At 38.2% G+C, this 26,370-nt stretch overlaps 1 protein-coding gene across 1 annotated transcript in view; it reads right to left on the bottom strand.

Moving 5' to 3' along the window:
- ptchd4 (patched domain containing 4) overlaps positions 1-26,148 on the bottom strand; it is a 96,094-nt gene extending 69,946 nt beyond the window's left edge. Inside the window, exon 1 of the mRNA XM_059357186.1 lies at positions 25,480-26,148. Coding sequence (XP_059213169.1) covers positions 25,480-26,079 — 600 coding nt within the window. The 5' untranslated portion in view covers positions 26,080-26,148. The remainder of the gene's footprint in view (positions 1-25,479) is intronic.
- Positions 26,149-26,370: the final 222 nt, after the last annotated feature.

Here is a 26,370-nt window from a genome sequence, read left to right as displayed (position 1 = left end):
CTGATGTCTTTTAGTCTTTTAGTTTTTATCCTGTCCTGCTGTCTTTTAGTCTTTTAGTTTTTATCCTGTCCTGATGTCTTTTAGTCTTTTAGTTTTTATCCTGTCCTGATGTTTTTTAGTCTTTTAGTTTTTATCCTGTCCTGATGTTTTTTTGGCTTTTGGTTTTTATCCTGTCCTGATGTCTTTTAGTCTTTTAAGATTTTATCCTGTCCTGTTTTCTTTTAGTCTTTTAGTTTTTATCCTGTCCTGTTGTCTTTTAGTCTTTTAGTTTTTAGCTCCAGTGTTCCCTCATGGGGGCCTCCTCACTGAGGGGTGTGTTTTCAGTCTGCCCGTGGGGATGTGGTCTTGGAGATTACCTGGACCGGGGGACTAGGCGGCTCTGCACCATGTGTGGAGTCCGCCCCGGTCTACCCAGGTCCTGGTGGTCTCTGTGACGGCGTCCTCTATGGCTGTGGGCTCTGTCACCTCTCAGTGTGGATGCTCCCACAGGTTGCTTTTTCCTCATCTGGATCCTCGGTGCCTTGCCATGTCTCTACACTGTCAATCAATATGTGCTGTGTGCGAGTCTGAGTGTGTGCTTGTGTGCGTGCGTGTCTATGTGCATGTGTGTGTACATACAGATGTGTATGTGGGGGAGGGAGGGGTGGGTTTTGTCATTTTTATTGTCTGTTTTTATCCTTATTCTTTGTAAAGCACTTTGTGTTACATTTCTATGTATGAAAAGCGCTATATAAATAAAGTTTGATTTGAAGTTTGATATCAAAGCTTTTTGCTGACAGTATATTAAAGCACTGTCTTGCTTTCCTGATAAAATATTTATTATGTCACACACCCACACAACATTGTGATTTTAATTTGAACGCCTGCATCACACTGTTTTATTGTTGCAACCAGAAAAAATGTCAACGTTAATTTTCCAGCTTATTGTAGATATGATTTATCTTCTTATAAACACAATAATCCAGCACAATCAAGCAGCCACAGTTTGCTGTTTCTCAGCAGGGAGCGTGATATAAATCTCAAGCTTCTAGATATATAAATCCCGGTGATTGTTTGCTTCAATTACTGTAAACAATTTACTGCAGTGATTGAAAAAAGTGGATGAGTTATTCTGCAGTAGCATTATGTGGGCAGCAGAATAAATTAGTTGTGGTGGACACTGAACCTTAAAGTCTCATAATTCACAAGTCAAAAGACAGGTTTCCTCTTAGAGCCAGAAATCCTGTAACTGACAACCCCTAATATATCAATTTATCAGGCAAGAACTGCACATTATTTCTGTTAAACATTATTACTCTCAAAACACTCCTACTCACTGCCTCAAATCTGTCAATTTATGACAGTGTATAAGTGTGTTTATGTAATGTAATCACTCAGTAACTGCTTAGGGAACCTGGAAAGCTTCAGCTCCAATTTCACTTGTGTAATTGCACAAAGCCAAAATGAATCTACCACACTGACTTTCAAACTTCACTAGAGCATTTCAAATGAATATCAATAGTTACAACACACTTATCTTTAAACTTCCAGCCTACACTGATGTTATACATGTTTAGACTGTTTGTAGAGCTCAAACATAATATGCTTAGCAGGGATGGAACAGCTTTACGGGAAAAAATTGGTTCGGGAAAAAAGTATTTGGTTCGCCGGTCACAATTTGGGGCATGTTTGTGTTGTACGGTTCATTTCAGCTCAAGTCTGAGACCATGGTTCTGTGCTGGAAAACGGTGCAGTGCCATCTTTGGGTTGGGAGACAGTTACTGGCCCAATTGAAGGAATTTCTTGGGGTCTTATTTAAGAATGAGCGTAGAATATATATATATATATATATATATATATATATATATAATATGGTGTGATGGAGTTGTACCGGACCACTAGGGCTGCACAATTAATCGAATTTTACTCGTGATCGCAATTTTGGCAGTCACGATTCAATTTAACCTGATCGTCGGTGATATTTCCATTTTAAAATGCAGCTCTCCTGCATATCTAATCAAGCACTTTCTACACTGCCGTTTTTCTCCCCTAAGAAAAGCCTGGTTACTGATTGGATAGAACGCTAAGCAGGATGTGACATAGTACTCGACGCCACAACAACATGCGCCATTTGTAAAAGCCGGCGAAGCAGTGTTGCTGACTTAGCAACTTTGTTGCTATATTTAGCGACTTTTCAGCCCCCCCTTAGGGACTTTTTTTTTTTTTAGCGACTAGAGACAAATCCAGCGACTTTTTCTAGTGTTATTGGAGACTTTTATGGACTCGTTCTTACTCTTCTTAATTATTATATTAATTAGTATATTAATTATGTGACCCGGAAGTTTGACTGCAGTCAAGTGAGCCGCCACTCACTTCTCCGTAGTCAAACAAGCCGTCACTATATAATGTAGTGACCTGTATTATGATATTTATGGTTCATTTATTGAAACTGCTCCAAGCGAGCTGACGTGAAAGATAAACACTTTACTGTCATTCTTTCTCACTTTTTTTCAGTATAAAACTCTTACCCGCAGAGAGGAGATGATGTATTAACTTGACCACGTGAAGTAATCAAATTGTGTCACGCCAAAAATGTATTTGTTGTGTCGACGTGCGGTTTTCAGTTTTCAGAATAAAGTGTTACACAACCAGGCCCAAATACCAGATAAATATGGACAGAACATTAATTGCATGTGTTACGTCCACTTGACAAAACCTAGACAGCAGACAATAACATGAAAATCATAAAATAATCAATCATATTCACAGAACTGTTCACTGTGGGGTTTTTTTTTAATAAAACGCCTTTGGATAAAGACTGTACAGTAACATTATATTTTTAAAAAAAAGTTAAAATTAAAGTGTCCGTTTCCAGTCGCTAATTCCACTTCAGGTACATTCCAGAGGACCTCAGGTATCTATTCACAAACTTAAAGGACTTGTCACTGTGGAATATAATAGCATTTTCGGCGCCACACAACTTAATTATATCACATGGTCAAGTCAATACTTCATCTCCTCTCTGCAGGTAAGAGTTTTGTGCGGGAAAAAACGTGAAAAAGAATGACAGTACAGTGTTTATCCTTCATGTCAGCTTGCTTAGAGCAGTTTCAATGAATTTACCTTAAATATCACAATATGGGCGCACGACATTATATAAGTTCGGCTGGTTTGACTATGGAGAGGTGAGTGATCACTTTCCGGGTCACGTAAAAAACATTTTTTTCGTTTTTTTGTGGTATAATAAAAAACAAATAACAAAATAACCATTATTTGATTTTTGATGCCAATTGAAAATGGAAAGAACGAATGATACACAGATTAGTATGCTGCAAGTTTTTTATTTTTAAATTTTGTTCAAGCAAAGACATTAATTGCCGAATAAATAGAAAAAGAAAAAAGCAATGACCCAGAAAACGGTGATATGAACCAAAACATGAATTGTACCAATCCACCCCTAATGCGTAGTCTTACTCGCAGTAAATAATCAGACATAATCAGGGCAATCATCCGTTAATGTCCTGTATTGCATTTAACCTGTTTTTACCATATTTCCTGAACAAATTCATAAAAAACAAGTAACAAAAATATTGCTGTGATGGATATGTCACATCAGGCTTTTAACCTAAATTCGAAAACCTGGTGTGACGTATTTGTCACAGTAACAAAAATGGTAATAGGCCACTCAATTATTTTCACTTTTTAAATTATTTTAAATTAATATATGCTCTGCTGTTCAATTTAAAGTACATTTGACCAAATACAAACAAAAATAATCCTATCCTATCCTGTCACAATTTTGATATATGTTGTGGAGATGCAACAAAAAAAGCAGAAAAGGTGTCTAGTTTTTTTTAATTTTTAAAAAAGAAATATCATGAACATATGTTCCATAAATGCCCAATGTAACATATATGTCACACAACAGATATGACATTTAGGAGTAGTATTTAAAAAAAACATAAAAAATGTTTTCTATGTGGTATTTTTTTATTTTGGTCTGTGGTATATCCCCCATAATTTTCCTTTAGGGATCAGTAGGTCTGGGTTCTTATGGGTTAAAAATAAAACAAAAGTGGTTTGTTTTCTACTCTTACTTTTGGCACACTTTAAAAAAGAGAAAATATATTTTTTAGTGTGTGTGTGTGTGTGTGTGTGTGTGTGTGTGTGTGTGTGTGTGTGTGTGTGTGTGTGTGTGTGTGTGAGGGAGAAAGAGAAAGAATGAAAGAGTGTGTGTGTGTGTGTGTGTGTGTGTGTGAGGGAGAAAGAGAAAGAGAAAGAATGGGAGTAGGTGGGGGATGGGGCAGCACACAAAACGAGTATATGTGTGATTTCTGTGAGAAGTTAAGTGAAAAGGGAGGAAGTGAGAACTCTCGAGCTTTCTAAGAAAAGATGGAGGTGATGGGTGGGGGAGGTGAAAAGAAAAGCGACCAAGTCTCATGAACACATTTAAACAGAGAAACCATTTAATTCAGATAATACTAATATATACTCCCAAAACAACGTCTGGTTAAAGGGGTTCTCCATAATTTAACAGAAATAAATATATAACTGCCTAATCTTGAATCCTAAAAATAGTTTATTAACAAACAGTAACATAGAGAATTGGTCAATGATTGTAAAGAATTTAAATCCACAATAAAAATATACAAATACTCCTGGGTTCTTTCATGAAAAAGATACATTTTACTTCTTGATGATGTGACATAATCAAAACCTTATTGGTTTCTGGTGTTCACTGAGAAATAATCCTGAGATGATGCCTACAAAGTATGCATTATGTATTTTGACCACAAGTGCACCATTTTCAAGCACTTTTTCAAACTTCCTTTCATTCGTTGTCAGCCATGTGAGCAATAATTCAACATAATTAAATTATTTCATACACTGTAAAAAAAACGGTGCAAATTTTTTAATACGATAAAAAGATATTGGCACTTGATTTCACGTTTAAGATTGCCATTTTATTCCATTTTTACTGTATAAATAAAAAGTTTTTCCATCAAAAGAAATGCAGTTTTGCCATACAATTGACAAGAAAATATTATTTATAAATGCCGCATAAATTAAAGATTTAACCATTAAATATTACAGTATATTTTTGTTAGAGATATGGTGTTTAGTACAATTAACAGTTAGAAAAAGTGTTTTTTTTACAAAAAATAAATGCAAAAATTACAGTGATGACTTGTATACATATAACAGTGTATTTTACAGTGGAGTAATGTATTAAAAAAAACAACTGTAAAAAATACTGTTTTGGCTGATATATACATTTACAGTGTTTCATTGTTACTGAAACTGAATTAACTCATTTATTATTTTACTGACGTGGTTTAGCAGTTTTTCACCGTAAAATCTACAAACATTTTTTACAGTGTACCATAGTGAGTGTGTTTTCATTTCGTAAAATTATTTTGTAGAACTTAATGACTCCAAGCTCATATTCTTTTTTTATGTATTTTAAGCTGAAAAATCTCAATCAAGGATTTTAATGCAATTGCAGGATAATCTTAGCCTGGGTATACTGCCTTGCACACTCGATTTCATTTCGAACCTCCAAACTGTCTGGAAACTACGGCCGTTTCTTAGCCCTGTTTTAGGGATCCAATCACAGAACGGGGAGGGACGGCAAGACGATGACGCGTACTACTTGACAGATGGAAGCTTGTAGTTTTGTAGTTTTCTTATAGATCAAACATGGCTGCAGCAGACGCCAAGCTCTCTTTGGATCACTGGCGATGGCACCATCATTTTTCAATTTATTTTTTGTAAAATAACTTTTTCTAACTGTTAAATGTACTAAACACCGTATCTCTAACAGAAATATACTGTAATATTTAATGATAAAATCTTTAATTTATGCAGCATTTATAAAGTATTTTATTGTCAATTATAAGCAGAACAGTGTTTCTTTTGATGGAAAAACTTTATTTTTTATGGTAATAATGGAATAAAATGTCAATCTTAAACAGGAAACCAACAGTGCTAATATATATATATATATATTGGTAAAGTTCTGACAACCACAGCTGCCAGTTTTTTACCGAAAAAAACAACAGCTTTTTTTTTTTTTTTACAATGTACGTAAAAAGTTAGAGAAGGAAAGAAGAAGAAATTTACTTTTGTTTTCACATGTGACACGAACCCTGTTCTCCTGGGTGAAAGTCTGCCCTTTGTTCAATCCATCCACCTCTGCTGCCTCCTGCGCCAAGCGTTGTATCCGCCATTTAAAATCACTACTACGTCCACAAGATGGTGGCGGAGAACAGTCTAAAACAAAATGTGAGTCATATTTTGCTGCATGTACAAATGCCTTATACTGACATTTTTGAGGGGAGACCAGTTTCATTATCTCCATGTTCTCAAACACACCCTGGGGTGAGCCAATTGTTGACACACATTTAACAAAAAATCAGCCAATTCTAGAGCTTCCTGTAAGTGCTGATGAGAATAAAAAGCCAACTACTCATGTAAGTCCAGTCCGCTACCTATAATATTAACTTTTTATACGCATAAATACATTAATTTACTATTAGGGACCGAGCACTGAGGGTGCGAGGACCCTAATATAATTGGTATTATTATTTTTCTTCTGAAAAAGTAAATGCCTTTTTGAGGGCTTTCTCATATTCCAAAACTCACCAAATTTGGAATATACGTCAATCTCCAGTGAAATTTACGTATTCTAGTGGTCCCAGGAATGGCCGTGGTAGAGACATGAAAGTTGGTACATATGTGTATCATGGGAAGACGCACCAAAATGTAACAAGAAACCATGCCCTAAAACGTACAGGAAGTCAGCCATTTTCGATCAAAAATGGCGTTTCCTGCTGTTTTTTGCCATTTCCACGTTGCATACTTTAACAAACTCCTACAGATTTAACCTGATCGACTTCAAACTTGGTCAGTCATTACAAGGCCTTTGGGATCAAAAGTTATCAAAAGCTTTACTGACTGTCACACTATGTGGGCGTGGCATGGCGGCAAAATATGGCGTCCCACAATAAAACACGAGACTGCATAACTTGATCCAGTCCAGCCCTGAACACACCCACATGTCAATATTGACACACAGTCATAGCGCCCTCCGCTGGCAACAGGAAGTAACATGTTTCACACCTAGCCCGAGCAGTAGATTTCACATAGAGACATGAAATTTGGTACACATATGAATTGGTGGGAGCCGACGATCGCTGGACCCAGCTTGGCCAGCTCCCCCGACAGCTCCACTCTGCTTGGTCCCGTTCAGTCCTGCTTGTTTAATTTGTTATCCATATAGATTTTACCACCACTAACCTCCACACCTCCAAACTATGCAAGCATGGAGAAACGTGCCTGCATTTCTACAGCAGTCCCCTGCTTTATATCTGTGTGTGTGTGTGTGTGTGTGGTGCTCACTCAGCTGACGGGTTGTGTCCTGAGTAGAGAGCTTTGAGCCGTTGCATTATCTTTATGTACGTTGCACTTTTTACAACAGAGCCATCTCAGTGTTTCACATAACAGATACTTTTATCCATGCAGCTGTCTGCTCCGGCTCCTCGCAGGCTCAGCTGCCTCTCACAGGTGTAAGACGCGTTACAACACACAAACAAACAGACAAATGGGGAGATGGGATTAAAAAAGTGTTCCACTTTAGAATAATCTATTTATTATTAAGCTGGTTAATTTTTGTTGTATAAAAATACTTTTACAACCCTGATTCCAAAAGTCTTTGACCCTGTCTATAATGAAAATATAACAGACTGTGATCAGTTGTTCTTTGTCTATCTTATATTTAATGGGCAAGTATATAAACACTAGTGGTGTCAACAATAATCGATTCGGCGATGCATCGCAATGCGGGGCATGCGCGATTCAGCATCGATGCGGCAAAGTGCCATAATCGATTATGTTTATTTCCTGTCCTCCAGTGGAAAGTTGTGGGGGCTAGGGTGGGAATTTCACAACGGCCACGACAGCCATGGCCGTCGTTGCCCCACACTCTGGCCTTGATGCCCTGTGAAAAAATTTTCAATTTACTGCCAAGGTGGCCTTTGCACCCCTGTCAAAGTTCCAGTAAACACAAAGCTAACCGTCCTTCGAGACAGGTGCGCATCAACACATGGCTAATTTGAATATTCTAATGAGCCATGTGTTGATGTGCAGCACAGGTAAGCTAGCGGGACAAGCTGTTTTGATATGTTGTGACTGAAGTATGTCGTAGTATTTGACAGAACTTAACATTTACGTTTTTATAGAAAGTACTATTGATAGGTAATTAGGGACCGAGCACCGAAGGTGCGAGGACCCTATTGAAATTGAAGGAATTATTATTATTATTTTTCCGGGTAATAAATCGCTTATTTCGGCCCTTTCTCAAATTCAAAAACGCACCATATTTGGAATATAAGTCGATCTCCCATGAAATTTATGTATTCTACTGCTCCCGGGCATGGACGGTGAAAAATGACCAGCTAGCGCCCCCTAGAAAATTTCAAAACAGCCTCATGATATAGGCTTTTTTCACGTACAAACACGAAATTTGGAACATACGTCTATCATGGGAACACGCACCAAAAAGCCTCAAGAACCCATACTCCAAAACGAACAGGAGGTCGGCCATCTTGGATTGAATATCGCACTCTTCATCGTTTTTGGCCATTTCCACGCCGCATACTTTAACAAACTCCTCATACAGATTTCACCCAAATGACTTCAAACTTGGTCAGTAGCATCACAAGCCCTTTGGGATCAAAAGTTATTCAAATCTTTACCCACTGTCAAACTATGCGGCCGTGGCATGGCGACAAAATGTGGCCTGTCGCCATAAAACACCAAACCGTTATAACTTCTCCATACGTTCTCCCATCTAGTCCAAACTTCTCATGCTTCATCAGAGTCCAGCCCTTAACACTTCTACATCATAACACTTCATAAAGCCCCGCCCCTTATGCTTTATACACGCCCCCTTTCAGCAAATGACCACCTTGCATACTTTACATAACTCCTACAAGACATTTAATCCCAATGACTTCAAACTTGGTCAGTACAATCACAAGGCTTTGGGGAACCTAACTTATCAACACCTTTACTGACCTTCACAGTATGTGGCCGTGGCAGGGCGGCAAAATATGGCGTCTCGCCATCTAACTCCAGACTGGATAACGTGACCATACATTGTCCAATCTGTCCCAAATTTCACACACGTGATGAGGGGCCAGCCCTGAACACACCCACGTGTCAATATTGACACACAGTCATAGCGCCCCCCGCTGACTACACTAACTCACTTGTTTTACACCTAGCCCCAGCAGTAGGTTTCATGTACAGACAAGACATTTGGTACACATATGAATCATGTGGAGACGCACCAAAAAGCCTCTTGGAGCCATACCTCAAACCCAACAGGAAGTCCGCCATTCTGGTTTGAATATCGCAACATTCAGCGTTTTGGCCCATTTCTACCTCGCAGACTTTAACGAACCCCTCCTACAGATTTTACCCGATCAACTTAAAACTTGGTCAGTAGCATCACAAGGCCTTTGGGATCAAAAGTTATTCAAATCTTTCCCGACGGTCACACTATGTGGACGTGGCATGGCGCCAAAATATGGCATCTCGCCATCTAACACCAGACTAGATAACTTGACCATACATTGTCCAATCTGTCCCGAATTTCACACACGTGATTCGGGGCCAGCCTACAACACACCCGCATGTCAAGATTGACACACAGTCATGGCGCCCCCTGCTGGCAACAGCAAGTGACATGTTTTACCCCTACTCGGAGCACCGTGGCAGGAGACACACCATTTGGTACGCATAGGGACTGAGCCCACAGCGCCGCACCCGACGTGGCCTGCGCTGACATGGCCTCCCCCGACGGCTCCACTCGGCTCGGTCCCGTTCAGTCCTGCTTGCAGGCCTAGTTACCATTGTATTTGCCTATTTAAAGTCGACTCGTTAACGTTACATTTTTGCGTCATGAAAACTAGCGATAGCTAGCTAGGTGGGTTAGCGCTAACGTCTTCCCTACCTCAGGGACAAGGGGTCGACATTTAGCTGATGAATTTGAAGCTGATAAATTTCACCTCAGCAGGTTCCTTTTTTATGGCAGGAGGAGGCATTTCTCTTTCCTTACTTTTAGATGAACTCAGGCAGGAGATTCATTTTGCCATCTTTTCAAAATATAGCCAATAAAATCTATTGTTATTAGGCCTATCTGACTGCTTGTATTGCCTCATGACTGACGCAAAATGTCCCTTGTTGTGTGCAGTATAATTGTGATGCATCGCAATGCATCGTAGAATCGAATTGAATCGAATCGTTACCAGGTGAATCATAATCGAATCGAATTGTGAGGGCAGTGCCAATGCACACCCCTAATAAACACTATATATTTAATGTTTAAAATAACGAGAAAAAAAGTCAAAATGGGAAGAAAAAAGTCAAAGTCACGGAAAAAAGGTCAAAATGACAGAAAAAAGTCTAAATCATGAAAAAAAGGTCAAAATGAGAAGAAAAAAAATAATCAAGAGAAATGAGAAAAAAGTGAAAATCACGAAAACAAGGCAAAATAACGAGAAAATAGTTAAAATAACAAGAAAAAAGTCAAAATTAGAAGAAAAAGTTGAAACCATGAAAAAAATGTCAAAATGGGAAGAAAAAAGTCAAAGGCAAGAGAAAAAGTCAAAAAGAGACGAAAAAAGTCATAATCACAAGAAAAAAGTCAAAGAAAAAAGTGGAAGTCATGAGAAGAAAAAAGTGGAAGTCACAAAGTTATATTACTTGCAACTGGGATGAAGTATCATCTAGTATTTTTTTTATTTTTTTTAAGTTTGATTATGTTGAATTAAAAGGCCCAAAATGGAATGGGTCCACCAGACCCAGCAGCACCTCCTGTATAACAAAAAAACGAAACACCCTACGAAGGTTAAACTGATAAATTGTATATTTTATTGTAAATCATTCTGAATTGAATGCCTTCCAAACATTCCACAAATAGTTGGGACAGAGGCATGTTCACCACTGTGTTGCATCAGCTTTTTTTTTAATAACACTCAGTAAGTCTTTAGAAATTGACTCCACTAACTGACTGACAACTTGAGATGCTCAACGATCCGGGGTTTCATATTTTGTGTTTCATAATATTGCACATTTTCAGTGGGAGACAGGTCTGGACTGCACTCTTTTGCTTTGTAGCCATGCTGTTATAACGTCTGGAATGTGTCTTTGTATTGTTTCACTGAAATAAACAGGGACGTCCCTGGAAGAGTCATTGTCTTGATGGCATGTAGAACCTGATAATGTAATTAATTCCCGATAATGTAATAACCCCGATAATGTAATAAAAATCTGCACTTGAGTCATTAAAAATGTAATAAAACCTGATAATATAATAACTTCCTGATAATATAATAAAGTGCATTTCCCAATAATGTAATACACTTTTTTTTACCAATAATGTAATAAAGTATAAAACCAAGCACCTTTAGATTTCAAGAAACTGTTGAATGCATTCATGTGTCATGGATACCTCGCTTGTGAAAAACGAATAAACGGGTCAAAAGTTAATAAACATTCAACTTTGACCTGTTGGTGGCGCTAGAGCTCTTGAGCTAGAGTTGCCTACACAGTATCACCACTTGAACCCAAGTAATGGATGGTCTGCTGTTAAATTATTACAATATTGGGGAAGTATTACATTATCAGGACTTGCGAAATGAAGGCTAACCTGATAATGTAATAACCTTCCATTAATGTTATACTTTATTACATTATTGGTAAAAAAGTTTATTACATTATTGGGAAATGCACTTTATTACATTATCGGGAAGTTATTACATTATCAGATTTTATTACATTTTCAATGGACTCAAGTGCCGATTTTTATTACATTATCGGGGTTATTACATTATCTGGAATTTATTACATTATCAGGTTCTACATGGCAGCATGTTGCTCCAAAACCTGTACTTACCTTTCAACATTAATGGTCCCTTCACTAGTCTTAACTTAATTTGTAGATGCAGTGATGAACTGAGTTCACTGAAAACAGTTTTCTGAAGTGTTCCTGAGCCCATGACGTAATGTGTATTATACAATCAAGCAATTTCTCCAGATTCTCTGACTCATTTAATGATGTTATGGAGTGTAGATGGTGAAATCCCTAAATTTCTTGTCATTGTGTGTCGAGAAACACTTTTCATAAACTGTTAGAATTATTGTCTGAATCAGATTACTATGTATTTGTGTACATACAAGGAAAAAATAGTCAATTTATAGCTGGAAATATTTCTCTATAATTTCAACACCTTTTGCACTAAAGTTCTGTATTAATCAGCATGAGAAAATCATTTTCATTGTTTATCGCTGTGCAGTTCCAAGTTCCAAGAGTGTTTTTAGAGATACATCCATTATCCGTTAACAGTTATTCTTTAAAATGATAATAATTTTATATTGTTTATACATACAAACATAAAATTATTTGCTCACTTTTTTCACAAAGCGGAGAACCTTAACCCCAATATATCCTGGGCAATTTTAAAATAACCCCCTAAAACCTGAAGTTTTTCTGGAAATTCAACAGAAGTGTCAACGCTTCCTACTAAATAATAGATTTTTCAGCCTCCGTAGCAGATAGAAATTAAATTCAAAAAGTATTTGAGAGCTTATAGCTGTCATATCTGAGCTCCCTCCGCTATAGTCGTCTTCCACCATGATTTCAAAGTTCTCGAAAAGTTGTATGTTGCATTGTGACACTCCCACATGTATTCTGATGCATTGCATTGGCCAAGAGACTGAAAATAGGTGGAAAAAACTACAAATACTACAAAACAATAGAATAACGCAACAGCGCCCCCCAGTTTTAATGGTAGAAATGCGGTAATGCTTTCCTGGCTTAAATGGGTTAAAAAAGATAAGCCAGTCATTACATTCTGTATAAATTCCATTTCAAAAAGTGTCCCAACTCTTCAGTAAAGGTGTCAGTAAATAAATATAATATATCAGGGACTAGTTATTCTTAATGACAAAAGTTATGATCAGTCAGGATGAGGTATGTTTTGGCCCGTGTTGTTGTGCCGTCGAGTACTACGTCACATCCTGCTTAGCGTTCTATCCAATCAGCAACCAGGCTTTTTTCAGGGGAGAGAAACGGCCCTGCCCCCTGGTGGTTGGTGGACTACTGGTGTAGAAAGTGCTTGATTAGATATGCAGGAGAGCCCACATTTTAAAATGGAAATATTGCAGTAGATCAGGTTAATTTAATAGTGGCGGCCAAAATCGTGATCACGATTAAAATTCGATTAATTATGCAGCCCTACTACAATGTGCCAGTGGTCCTCAAATTTGGGATATTGGTTCTTTTAGGCAACACCTGACTTTCTTCCTTTTCCCAATGGCTGGCTACACCACAGCCTTGTGGAAAGCCCTGCAACTCCTGTGCCTCGTCTGCTCTCCCATCCTTCAATCTCATCCCCTCTACTGCAGCATTTAAACTGTCACAGACCTCCTTCTGCATATCGGCTTTCCTGCTGCCTAAATTTCTTGTCATTGTGTGTCGAGAAACACTTTTCATAAACTGTTAGAATTATTGTCTGAATCAGATTACTATGTATTTGTGTACATACAAGGAAAAAATAGTCAATTTATAGCTGGAAATATTTCTCTATAATTTCAACACCTTTTGCACTAAAGTTCTGTATTAATCAGCATGAGAAAATCATTTTCATTGTTTATCGCTGTGCAGTTCCAAGTTCCAAGAGTGTTTTTAGAGATACATCCATTATCCGTTAACAGTTATTCTTTAAAATAATAATAATTTTATATTGTTTATACATACAAACATAAAATTATTTGCTCACTTTTTTCACAAAGCGGAGAACCTTAACCCCAATATATCCTGGGCAATTTTAAAATAACCCCCTAAAACCTGAAGTTTTTCTGGAAATTCAACAGAAGTGTCAACGCTTCCTACTAAATAATAGATTTTTCAGCCTCTGTAGCAGATAGAAATTAAATTCAAAAAGTATTTGAGAGCTTATAGCTGTTATATCTGAGCTCCCTCCGCTATAGTCGTCTTTCACCATGATTTCAAAGTTCTCGAAAAGTTGTATGTTGCATTGTGACACTCCCACATGTATTCTGATGCATTGCATTGGCCAAGAGACTGAAAATAGGTGGAAAAAACTACAAATACTACAAAACAATAGAATAACGCAACAGCGCCCCCCAGTTTTAATGGTAGAAATGCGGTAATGCTTTCATGGCTTAAATGGGTTAAAAAAGATAAGCCAGTCATTACATTCTGTATAAATTCCATTTCAAAAAGTGTCCCAACTCTTCAGTAAAGGTGTCAGTAAATAAATATAATATATCAGGGACTAGTTATTCTTAATGACAAAAGTTATGATCAGTCAGGATGAGGTATGTTTTGGCCCGTGTTGTTGTGGCGTCGAGTACTACATCACATCCTGCTTAGCGTTCTATCCAATCAGCAACCAGGCTTTTTTCAGGGGAGAGAAACGGCCCTGCCCCCTGGTGGTTGGTGGACTACTGGTGTAGAAAGTGCTTGATTAGATATGCAGGAGAGCCCACATTTTAAAATGGAAATATTGGAGTAGATCAGGTTAATTTAATAGTGGCGGCCAAAATCGTGATCACGATTAAAATTCGATTAATTATGCAGCCCTACTACAATGTGCCAGTGGTCCTCAAATTTGGGATATTGGTTCTTTTAGGCAACACCTGACTTTCTTCCTTTTCCCAATGGCTGGCTACACCACAGCCTTGTGGAAAGCCCTGCGACTCCTGTGCCTCGTCTGCTCTCCCATCCTTCAATCTCATCCCCTCTACTGCAGCATTTAAACTGTCACAGACCTCCTTCTGCATATCGGCTTTCCTGCTGCCTCGCCACTGCCGCTCTCACCTCCAATTTTATGATTTATTAAAGAGAATGGGGGGTGTAAAACAAACATTGACCTTAGCTTGACATTGCCATGCAGTATACAATCCAAACTACCCAATAACTTAATTCAATCCAGCACTCAATTTTACTGTCCTCTCATGAATGTGACAAGAAGCTTTATCTTGTCAAACACAATAGTATTAGTGTTCGAATGTGTATATACTGCAGAAGTAGTGCACCTCTTTTTACGGAGATCCATTTTGACCATCAGTGCTTTTACCTACGGAAGCTCAGAGAAGCCAGACTTTTTTTCAAAGGCCCGGATTATCACAAGATGACAACTTGATTATCTCATTATTTTAAGACATCAAAGACACTGTACCCACTTCTTTTTAGTCATACTGCTTCTATACTATAAAAAAAAAACCTGTTGTTTTTACGTTAAAAAAACAGCAGCTGTGGTAGCCAGAACTTTACCATAATGAATACGGTGCTACTTTTTGTAATATTACAGTAAAATTATATTAGCACTGTTGATTTCCCGTTTAAGATTGTGGAGGGATTATATCTCTCGTCTGGACTGGGAACGCCTCGGAGTCCCCCAGGAGGAGCTGGACTTTGTGGCTGGGGATAGGGACGCCAAGAATGCCCTGCTTAGCCTGCCGCCTCCGCGACCCAGCCCGGATAAGCGGAGGAAAATGGATGGATGGATGAATCAGAGTGAAATTGATACTTTGATTATACTGATTAATCCTGCTCTGGTGTTCCACTAAACACATTTGAAAAGAAATGCTCAGAACGAGCTCCTGTTGACGCTACAGGTCAATATTGTGTTGATCCATTATTTCTGACATGCCGTGGTCCGACACCTGAATAATCAGAGAAACCTTGATGCACTTCTACCACCATCTGCTTCTACCACCAAGGTAAATTTACATTATTTTGAGCAATATGTTGATATTGATTAGCTCAGTGAAGCTGAAGGACACAAGTTTCATCTTTATGCTATGATGGGACCTCAAGATTTGATTAGGAGCCATAATCTGCTGTGTTTTGGTTCATTCCTTTAAATGGATCGGATTATGTTCGGGTCAAGACATCCTCTGCAAGTAGCCTCCGACCGGCTGTATTGGCCACCAATGGACGACTGAAACAGACTAAACTTTGGGTTGTGAAAGCGCTCTGAAAGATCAACTAATGAACCAACCAGCCAGCTGACCTTGCCGCCGGTACAGCCATGCTGGTAGTATGGTTAAAAAGTCAATTTAAGGATCCTTATTCAGAATATGCGTTTTGTTGTATTCTCATAGCTGATACATCATTATCATTGTATTTTTTAAAACTCAGTGTCTTTTGGGCATATAACTCACGTGACATGGCTTGTTAGGAAAATGTTGGTCTTTTTACAGAGTAAAGCTACTGCTGTTGCTCTTTCAAACCCAAGATCATGAGATAAAATTGACATTCTAATGTAATGTTCAATCATGGCTTTTATGGGCTTCCGTATTCAACTATAACACATTAATCTAAAACATTTTGGTAACTGGAGTCCATATTTGTATGATGTGACAAACTGTGCCCTCGGGGTGTGCCATATTGTATCGTTCATGATTATACCTATACATGTTTATTTTTTTTATGGGTAAAAAAAAGCATATCATGATCTTGGCAACATTCCTACTTCTTTGCGTAGTGGCGTGAGGATTTCCTATTAATGACTTAGAGTGTGGCGCCCCGCCAGAGTCTAACGTCACATTTCAAGCTACTGAAAGTATATGTAGCCTACACTATTCTTTATATGAAGTTATTTTGCATTGTGTCTTGCTCAGCAAAGTGTCTGTCACCCATCAGTCACTCCTCCGAGACATGCGCAGGCATTCACACAAACACTGCATATACCGAGCTGCCCTCCCACTGCGCTTCAAAACAAGAACCTAGCTGTCTGTATCAGTCCCGTCCCCACATCATCTCTCTGTGTGCGTTTGCGTGCGCTCGAGCCGAACTAAATACTATCAACCTGTCTGGGCCGTCAGAGTCCAAACACAGTGTTTTATTATGCGGTTTGTTAGCCGTGAGCTAACATTAGCTAACAATTAAAATTGTTTTAATCACAAAAAGCTATGATTACTTCCTGTTGCTATACAAATGCAACTTTCAAAATAAAACCACAGAATCCACCACAGAATTTACAAGAAGACTGTCAAAATAAGATGCCTTGAATAAAACATACCCTTATTCTCCTTTACAATAATTAATTAAAATAGGGAATCATTAAGATCAGTGTATATGATGGAATAGTAGCATTAGAATGTGTGAGAGGCCACCAAAATTGGGCTTTTATGAAAAAAAAAATCACTAGGGGGAAATGACCCCAGCACCCCTAGCCAGCAAATTTTCAAACTGTGTGGCTGCTCCATGTCCTAGTGGAAACATGTTGACTGTGAAAAATGTTATGTGAGGTGTTTGCTCACATTTAGCTCTCAAAGTGGATGAGATTGATCACATTGTACTATAAAATGTATCTAACCCTAACCCCCGAGATGGTTTTTTTTTTATTATTTGCTAATACTCAAGAGTCGAGAGTAATTTTTTTGTATTTGGCAACTGTTGAGATTTGCAATTTACACTACATTTAGATACATGATTGATTTTTATTTTGTTGTACAATTTTTTATTTATTTATACAGACTAAAAAATAATTTTCTATATATTTTTTAGTATTTTTTAATATCGTCAAGAATATCGTTATCGCAAAAATACTCTGATACTGAAGTATCGTGATAATCTTTTAGGGCCATATCGCCCACCCCTACTGTGCCCTGACTGAAGCTAAAACTCAAAAATTTGGGCCCCAGTTGCTTTCAGCAAATAATCACATACCAGCATTGCCATATGTCCAATCTGTCGCTATAACAACTTTGGCACTTCACCTAGCAATCAGCAAGCTCTAATTAACCATCAGACATTAGCAGAGTGATGTGGTTGCCGGTGCACGGTAAAACCACGTTACAAAAGCTGGCAGGATTTTTTATACTTTGACATTGATACCCATTTCTATATTGGATATAGTTCTTCTTAATATGATGTAATTGTCATATCTTGTTTGTTCCTGAGGCCCCATTTTCTGTCTCTTTTTATAATCATATTCTTTAATGTATTTTTACTTTTGTCACACCTGACAGTTTAAAATGATTACACAGCTAAAAATACAGCAGACAGAGCAAAAAAAAGAATATATATTTTAGGCATTTTCTCCTGGGATAAGAGCTAAAGTTCAGCTCAGCAAAAAGGAGGACTTTTATGAAGACTATGTCTGTATAACAAGCACTAAAATAAACCTCAGTTGTGACATCAAAGAGGAGGATGAGGCATAAGAAGTCAGGCAAATGAATTAGCCCAGACAGCTCGTCAAACAGGCAGACGGAGAGAAGAAGGATTCAGGAACATGGAGAGTGCACAATGCCTGATATAGAGCGAGGAGAGCTGGAGAGGAAGGAGGTCACATCAACCTTCAGGAACAGAGAAACTGGAATCCTTGCAGGACAGGAGTTAATCATGATGCAAATATATCTGAGTTAGGGCTGCACGATTGTGGCCAAAATGATAATCAAGCTCATTTTGATCAATATTGTAATCACGATTATTAATCACGATTATTCATCATGTTAAGGAAAACAACTGTATTTTTATTGCACTACTTTTAAACAAACAATAGGAACAGGTTTTAGTGTGTGCACAGAGTGTCCGGTGCTTGTTGTAAACTTGCTGAAAAACTTTGGTTCCTCCCATCTAGATGGTTTTTAGATTATGTATGTATGTATGTATGTATACTTTTTCTTCTGTTTTTAGCTGTTTTTTCCTTTTTTATTCTTTTTATAATTAGACTGTTATGCTTTTAACCTGCACTGTGAGATTTCCTCTAATGTAAAGTGCATTACAAATAAAATGTATTGTTATTATTATTACAGTACTGTAAATTTACACTGAAAAGTTTAATAGTGCAATGTTCCTATTACACTGGATAAATCAAAGACCTCCACATGAACATTTCCGGGGTACTGATGTAGCTGCCCCTTTCTGTCTTTAGTCACCACTCTGTAGCCTCGCTTAATGCCCCGCCCACAGAACTACCTGATTGGTTACACATCACAAGTAATCAGATCAGATCAAGACTAAAGTCTGCAACAAATTAGTGGACTGCACTTTTCCTTTTCAATTGTTTCACCTTCATCGTGTGTGTGTGTGTGTGTGTGTGTGTGCGCGCGCGCTTGTGCATGTGTGGAAAACCCTGTTCAAGGTGACACAGAGATCAAAGGAGAGGGGGGGAAATTGACAGCAAGACAAGAGATACAGATGTAAGGAAGGTTCTATTCATTCTTCCTGACCGCTGAAGACGGTAAAAATAATGTGGATGACAATGAACTCAGGAAGAATGAAATAAAGTTACAGATGTAACTAAGGTTCTATTTCTTCCTGAGCCAGTGTAAATTCCTGGACGACAATGAACTCTGGCAGTCAGGAAGAATTAAATAGAATGAGAGTTATGGATGTAACTGAGATTCTATGAATTCTCTATAAGAATGAATTAAATAATATTTATTTAGGAGCTGTCCTCAATTAAATAAATTCTTGGTCAACTTACATTTGTACGATTTTGTCAACTAATCGATGATAATCAAAAGATCTGCACCACTTTAGATGATCTGTTTCTTGAGAATAGGTCATTCGGCATTAAAAATCAACAAAAGAAATCTTGACTAAGTTGACGAATGGTATGTATGGTATTGGTATCGACTACTTCATTTTGGGGGGGTCGCGAAGCCTTCTTTTAAGGGATGTAATAAATCTAATGTGTTAAATATAGATGAGCCAGCATTTAATTCATTAGTGGGGCAAAAACAACTAAATAAGGGCTACATTAAACGTTTATTCATTTATTTAAATAGAAAAATCACTATAGAAAAGTTTAAAAATAAAGGCTATATCACGAGAATAAGGACATGGGTAACATCCCTCCTGCAGTATACACAGGTAACCTCACCTAGCGGTAACCTCGCCTAACAACAGAAACACAGAGCTAATGGAAAAATGGTGAAGCATCAGGGGGACGAAAATGCTGAATATCTCCGAAAGAAAAAGAGAGGGGATGCTGCTTTGAACTTCAGCAGCTCGTCTTCACAATGTCTACATATTTTAATTCATTGAGTTGCTGTCATGTGATTTGCTGATTAGATATTTACGTAAACTAGAAGTTCAACAGTGTATACAGTAACAATCAGCTTCACGATCAAAGAAAGTTTTTGGGAGGGAAGCCGACAGTACATGCAAAGAAGGTTTTCTGCATGGGAAAAGCAATGGCTCTTTTATTTTCTTTACGATAATGTTAAATGTTTGAAAGGAAATGTAAAAAAAAAATGATTTGAAGCATTTAATGAAATATGAGTTTCGAAGCATTTAAGCAAAATGTTTTGTTAAAGCCTGTGTTATTCGCAAATGTACATGTATTGGTTCCAAATCTTGGTTATCAATGTCCTAGATTACTAATAATCAGTATCGGAATCAGCCCTAAAATATATATATAAAGGTCAATCCCTATACTGTTCATGAGAAAATGTATCTTTGAGGTGAACTAATCCTTTATAAATCAGAACGCCAAATGGCACAAAAACAGCTAATAAAAAAAGAGATATTGCTGCATATATGTCTATAGCATGAATGTATTTCACACCAAGTATAGTGAACTATGTGACTCTCATAAGTGGCTCTTTATTATTCCTGTGATGAGATAGTGAAGTGACTAATTATAATTGTGGTTGTGGTTCTCCAGCACTAAAAATGGAAATGTATATTTTCCATTTATAATAAAAGCAATCATTTCTATTCCTGTGTGTCATGACACAGTACAGTAATATACCTTTTCATGACCACCATTTATACAAGTCATAGAAGAAAAGCACTTGCATAATTGATTACATTAATTATGGCTGCATTCCACTTCGGGGAGGTACAGGCATTGTTTGTGCTGGCTCACTGGGACACTTAATGGAACCGAGCCATCATTAATGTTATTAATTACACCTGTTTTTCTGTCTGCTGTGAAAACCTCTAAAATGCCAGTTATTTATAAGCCAATACAATCCTCATTTTCAAAAGTATTGAGTATCTGAAGCTTGTTATCATAGTTGCAGTTTCTTTTTGCACTAAAACTGTTTTTTATTATAAATATTTAACCTGTGGTTCTGGCCTTAACAGTGAATTTCAAAAGGTTAGTGTCTTTCGTTTCAAGCGTATTACTGATGTTATCGTGGCCGGCGGCCTCCATTAATGTTGCCTGTGTTATTATTATTATTAGTATTATTATTATTATATTATTATTATACCATTAGCAGCAGCTAGCAATTAAAGGCTGACGTCACGTTAATGATTATAAACAACGTAAATAAATAAATAAATCAGGCATGTAGTATGCCCATATTACGTTAATTGACACAGTGTCAGTTTACATAAGCATAGAGTTAATAAGTTTACATAAATGTTGGCGACTGGAAAGTTTTATTTTCTCTCTTGAAGTCCCAGAATGAAGCAGAGAAAAGTCGACCTGCAACCAAACAGCAATACACACAGCCGAAAATATTGTTCTAATTGTTATTGTTTATTGTATTTATTTATTTTTTTTGCACTACCTCAGACCTGAAGCTTGTTATCATAGTTGCAGTTTATTTTTGCACAACTGTTTTTTATTATAAATATTTAACCTGTGGTTATGTTCATTTTAACATGTTGCATTTTTCTTGTTAATAAAAATATTTCTGTTAAATTTTGGGGTCTTTTTTATCCTTGTGGTATCGAAAAATGGTATGGAGTATCGAATATTTTCCTGAGTATCGGTATCGAGTTGAAAATTGTAGTATCGTGACAACCCTATTACATGGTTTAAATATGTGTAATTATAAGTGTACAGTAAGTGTAAAATTAGTCAGTACAACACATTTTTTTAAGTAAATCATAAGCAAATTTGCTCAGTTTGTTTAGTGATTTCTACTCAGTTTTCCATATGGTTAACATAATATTTCAGTTACATTTACACAATTTATGTAGTAATTGAGCCAAGTCAATTCATTCAGACGTACTTGAAAATAATACTTAAATTTACTTATTACTCATGTTTTGTTTAACTGATTTGAGAGCTTTCAAATCAACTCAATATTTTTAAGTGTAATAATGTTGCACTGATTGAATTAAGTAATATGCAGTATTATTATTTTTTTGAGTGTGACTGCCATTTTTTTTGGAATGCACCACCAGGTCAAATTTTCTTTTTTACCAATCATGCTTTTGATTTCGATAATTGAAATTGAAAGCTGCATTTGATCGATTTTCAAATTGGAATAGAAATTGATATGGAGCATGAGTGCATGGCAGTACTCCTTGCTTTTCACTTAAGCACCCTGCGAGTTTGACTGAAGATTCACATTTGTGTTCATCCATGTAAGTCATGTCAGACATGCCAGTGTAAACAACAACACCATTACTTTCCTTCACCACTAATGCCACTTTGTACTAGGGCTGCACGATTATGGTCAAAATGATAATCACGATTATTTTGATCAATATTGTAATCACGATTCTCATCATGTTAGGGAAAACATCTGTATTTTTATTGTACTACTTTTAAACAAACAATAGGAACAGTTTTTAGTGTGTGCACAGAGTGTCTGGTGCTTGCTGCAAACAAACAGAGATCGCTAAATGAACACCTCCTGTAGCAGCAGCAGCACATACACACTGTACTGCTACAGAGCTAACTGTTAGCCTGTTAGCAATTTGCAGACTGGACGCTAAGGGGTAAACATCCCCTCTGGCTCTACAGCTGGGAGACACTGCTGCAGGAGGACTGTGGTGCTTCGCCTCGTTAAGAAGAGTAATAAGGAGTCTCCAATAACACTAGAAAAAGTTGCTGGATTTGTTGCTAGTCGCTTTTTTGAAAATTAGTCACTAAGGGGGTCTGAAAAGTCGCTTAATATAGCAACAAAGTTGGTAAGTTGGCAACACTGCTTCACCGGCTTTTACAAATGGTGTGTGTTGTTGTGGCATCGAGTACTACGTCACATCCTGCTTAGCGTTCTATCCAATCAGCAACCAGGCTTTTTTCAGAGGAGAAAAACGGCCCTGTCCCCTGGTGGTTGGTGGACTACTGGTGTAGAAAGTGATTGATTAGATATGCAGGAGAGCCCTCATTTTAAAATTGAAATATCGCGACGATCAGGTTAATTCAATCGTGGCGGCCCAAATCGTGATTACGATTAAAATTTGATTAATTGTGCAGCCGTACTTTGTACCCTTTGTGGAAGTTCCAGACAAGTCGAAAAACCAAATAATAAAATAAATGATGTCGTCCAGAGGTGCACACAGCTGGGTAGATTTCATCGCCTTCTCTGGAAACTGTGTCATGATGACTGCCAGTATACAGAGGAATGCAGCGGTGTGAACCAAAACTAAAGCAAACTTGTTGTGATTTAATGGCAATCAAAAGTATGCTGAAATAAGTACAACATGGCACTGCTGTGTAAAAAGTCTGAATTCAAGCTTTGTCAGGTCTGTCTGCAACACCATAGGCAAACAACTTTAAAATGCTTATTTTCTGAACAGAGTTTGGATCAATCAGAGTTCATTAAGGAACACTAAATTAGAGTTTATCTGAAAAATTCTAAATCCCCACATTTTAAGATACATTTTCACTGGAATTGTACCCTGTATGATTTAATCAGTGACAATCAAATCAACTGATTAATTGATTGATTGATTTAGTGGACAGCAATATTATGAAGATATCATATTTGCATTTCCATCACTGTTGACTGCTTAGCTAGTGCTTACATATGAAATACATAGTCTTATTTAGACAAAAAGCTGCAAAATTCACAACCCATATTTGACATTTCCCTTTGCATCCCTTCACCTGAATATTAAGAGGCAAAGCGTCTGCAACAGGACAATGAATAGCCTCACTACTCCACTGAGACTGTTGAGACCACTGCTGCTGTTCACACTGCTGTCGCAAATCTTAATGGAAGTTACAACCCTCCATGCTGGAGACCAGGCTTGTGATGCATTAAATATGTGCTTGTGTCAGTTTGGGCCTACAGTATGTGTGCAGCAGATAGGGAAAAAATCAGCATACAGTGGGATGCACCTCACAATCTAGGTTCATAAGCTGGTTGTTATAATGTGTGTCCATTTATTAATAAATCTGTAGAGCGTTATGAACGCGCCTCAAAGCAACACATTACAACACATCACAAAGAAACACACACAAAGCTAATTCAAAATAAACTCATAACCGTACATTGCACTTCATGCATGTGATGAACACATTTTCCATGTAAAAGCCTCACACCTGATCAGACAAATAGCACCAGGCTTCATCTGCAGAGCACATCTGCACTTGTGGCCCAACTGACTGTGTACCTGTATGGCTACATGCAGCATTTTGCTACATTTTGTTGTGGGTTAACGCTGCTGAAAGCCTGATTGATGCAGCTGCATGTATGCAGCCGGATCTCACTGAGCAAACTGGGAGAAAGAATCCAGGCAAGCCAGGGAGTCTATTATTCTACACTGTAAAAAATGTCTGTAGATTTTACAGTGAAAAACTGCAAAACCATGACAGTAAAAGACTGTAAAATGGTAAATGTGTTATTTCAGTTTCAGTCACAATGAAACACCGTAAATGTATATATCAGCTAAAACTGTTTTTTACTGGGGTTTTTCATACATTACTCCTCTATAAAATACACTGGCACCGTGTTTGTAGCAAAAACATACTGTAATTGTTACTATACAATACTCATTGTTAAATGTACTAAACACCATATCTCTAACAGAAATATACTGTAATATTTAATGGTAAAATCTTTAATTTATGCCCTAACAGCACTTCTTTTGATGGAAAAACGTTTTTAATTTTTTTTACGGTAAATGATAAAATGGCAAGCTCAAACGTGAAATCAACAGTGCTAATATCTTTTTACCATAATATTAGAAAAAGTTGGACCGTATTTATTACGGTAAAGTTCTGGCAACCACAGCTGCTGTTTTTTTTTACCGTAAAAAACAGGGTTTTTTTATACAGTGTACTGTAGACATGTCATGCTGCATGTGCAGGCAGGAGTAGGCAAGAGGGAGACACTGCATCAAAAAAGACAGGGTATCCCTTTGTGTGTGTGTGTGTGTGTGTGTGTGTGTGTGTGTGTGTGTGTGTGTGTGTGTCTAAAACAGAGAGCAGGCAATAATGGGCTACATGCATCCAATCAATGAACCTGCACCAACAGGGAAGGGAGAAAACTGTAAAGCCGGCTGTCTGTGTTATGGAGAGGCTTGATAAATGGAGCAATCTGTAGCCCCACAGCACAGCCTAAGCGAATACAAGCCCACTGCGTTCATTCAGAAATTATGGCAAGCTCCGAGGGCCAGCCTGCTACCTCTATTCACATGCTGACTGCTGCTGCACTGTCACCACGACTCAGAGAGAGAGATGTGGGGGGCTGTTGTGCGCACAGGCCTGGATGACATTCATATAAGAGCAGCTGCAGTATGCAATCAAAGCTCACCTTTAATGTTGTGTTTGGATAGCTCACGGCCACCTTATGGAAAGTGCTGTTGGAAAGCACAGCCTGCCTGATATCTTCGAAGATGGTGATGATATCATCCAAGAGGCAGCGCTTGTCCCTGTGGCTCAACACGCAGAGGTGCGCGAACGTGTAATTGAATCCCTTGTAATTGACGCGCAAATCCAACACCTGCTTGTGGACCTGCAGGACCTGGTCGGCCAGCTCCAGGATGTTCCCCCCGGACTTGGCGAGCAGGATCAACCTGCCATATCTGCCCGGGGTGTGCAAATCCGAGTACAGCTTGTGCTTGGACTGGTCGATGGGAAACAGGCTGTTGGCGAGACTCCGCTCGATCTTGGCCAGGCTGTGAGTAGGAGCCACCAGCACCTCCAGGTCCGTCTCCGGCTTGAATCGGCTCAGCACGGTAGATCCGAAAATGATGGTGAGGACCGCGGGGACAGTGAGGAAGAAAACGGGGTGCCTGCTAACGAATAAGCCCAGCCAGTAGAACGAAGCCTTGAGCCCTCTGTGGATCACTTGCCGCAGCATCCTCCACAAAATCCAGCTTGCAGATGCCCCGTCTCCTCCGATGAAGCACATGTGACATCAGACTCCGATCCCCGGCTTAGTCCAAGTCGTAAGAGAATTACACCAGGTTACACCACCATGCACACACGTTCACACACGCACACACATACACACACACACACACACACACACACACACGCACGCACGCACACACACACACACACACACACACACACACACACACACATACATACACACACACACACACACACACGCTACAACACCTGGAAAAACAGCACTGCAGTAATTCGAGGAGCGACAGACGGACACACACAGACAGGCAGACAGTCAGAAAACCATCGT

The sequence above is a fragment of the Centropristis striata genome, chromosome 18 (genome assembly GCF_030273125.1).
Source record: "Centropristis striata isolate RG_2023a ecotype Rhode Island chromosome 18, C.striata_1.0, whole genome shotgun sequence".
Taxonomy (NCBI): Eukaryota; Metazoa; Chordata; class Actinopteri; order Perciformes; family Serranidae; genus Centropristis; species Centropristis striata.
Note: the sequence above shows the minus strand (reverse complement) of the source record. Positions and strands in the feature narration are given on the sequence as shown.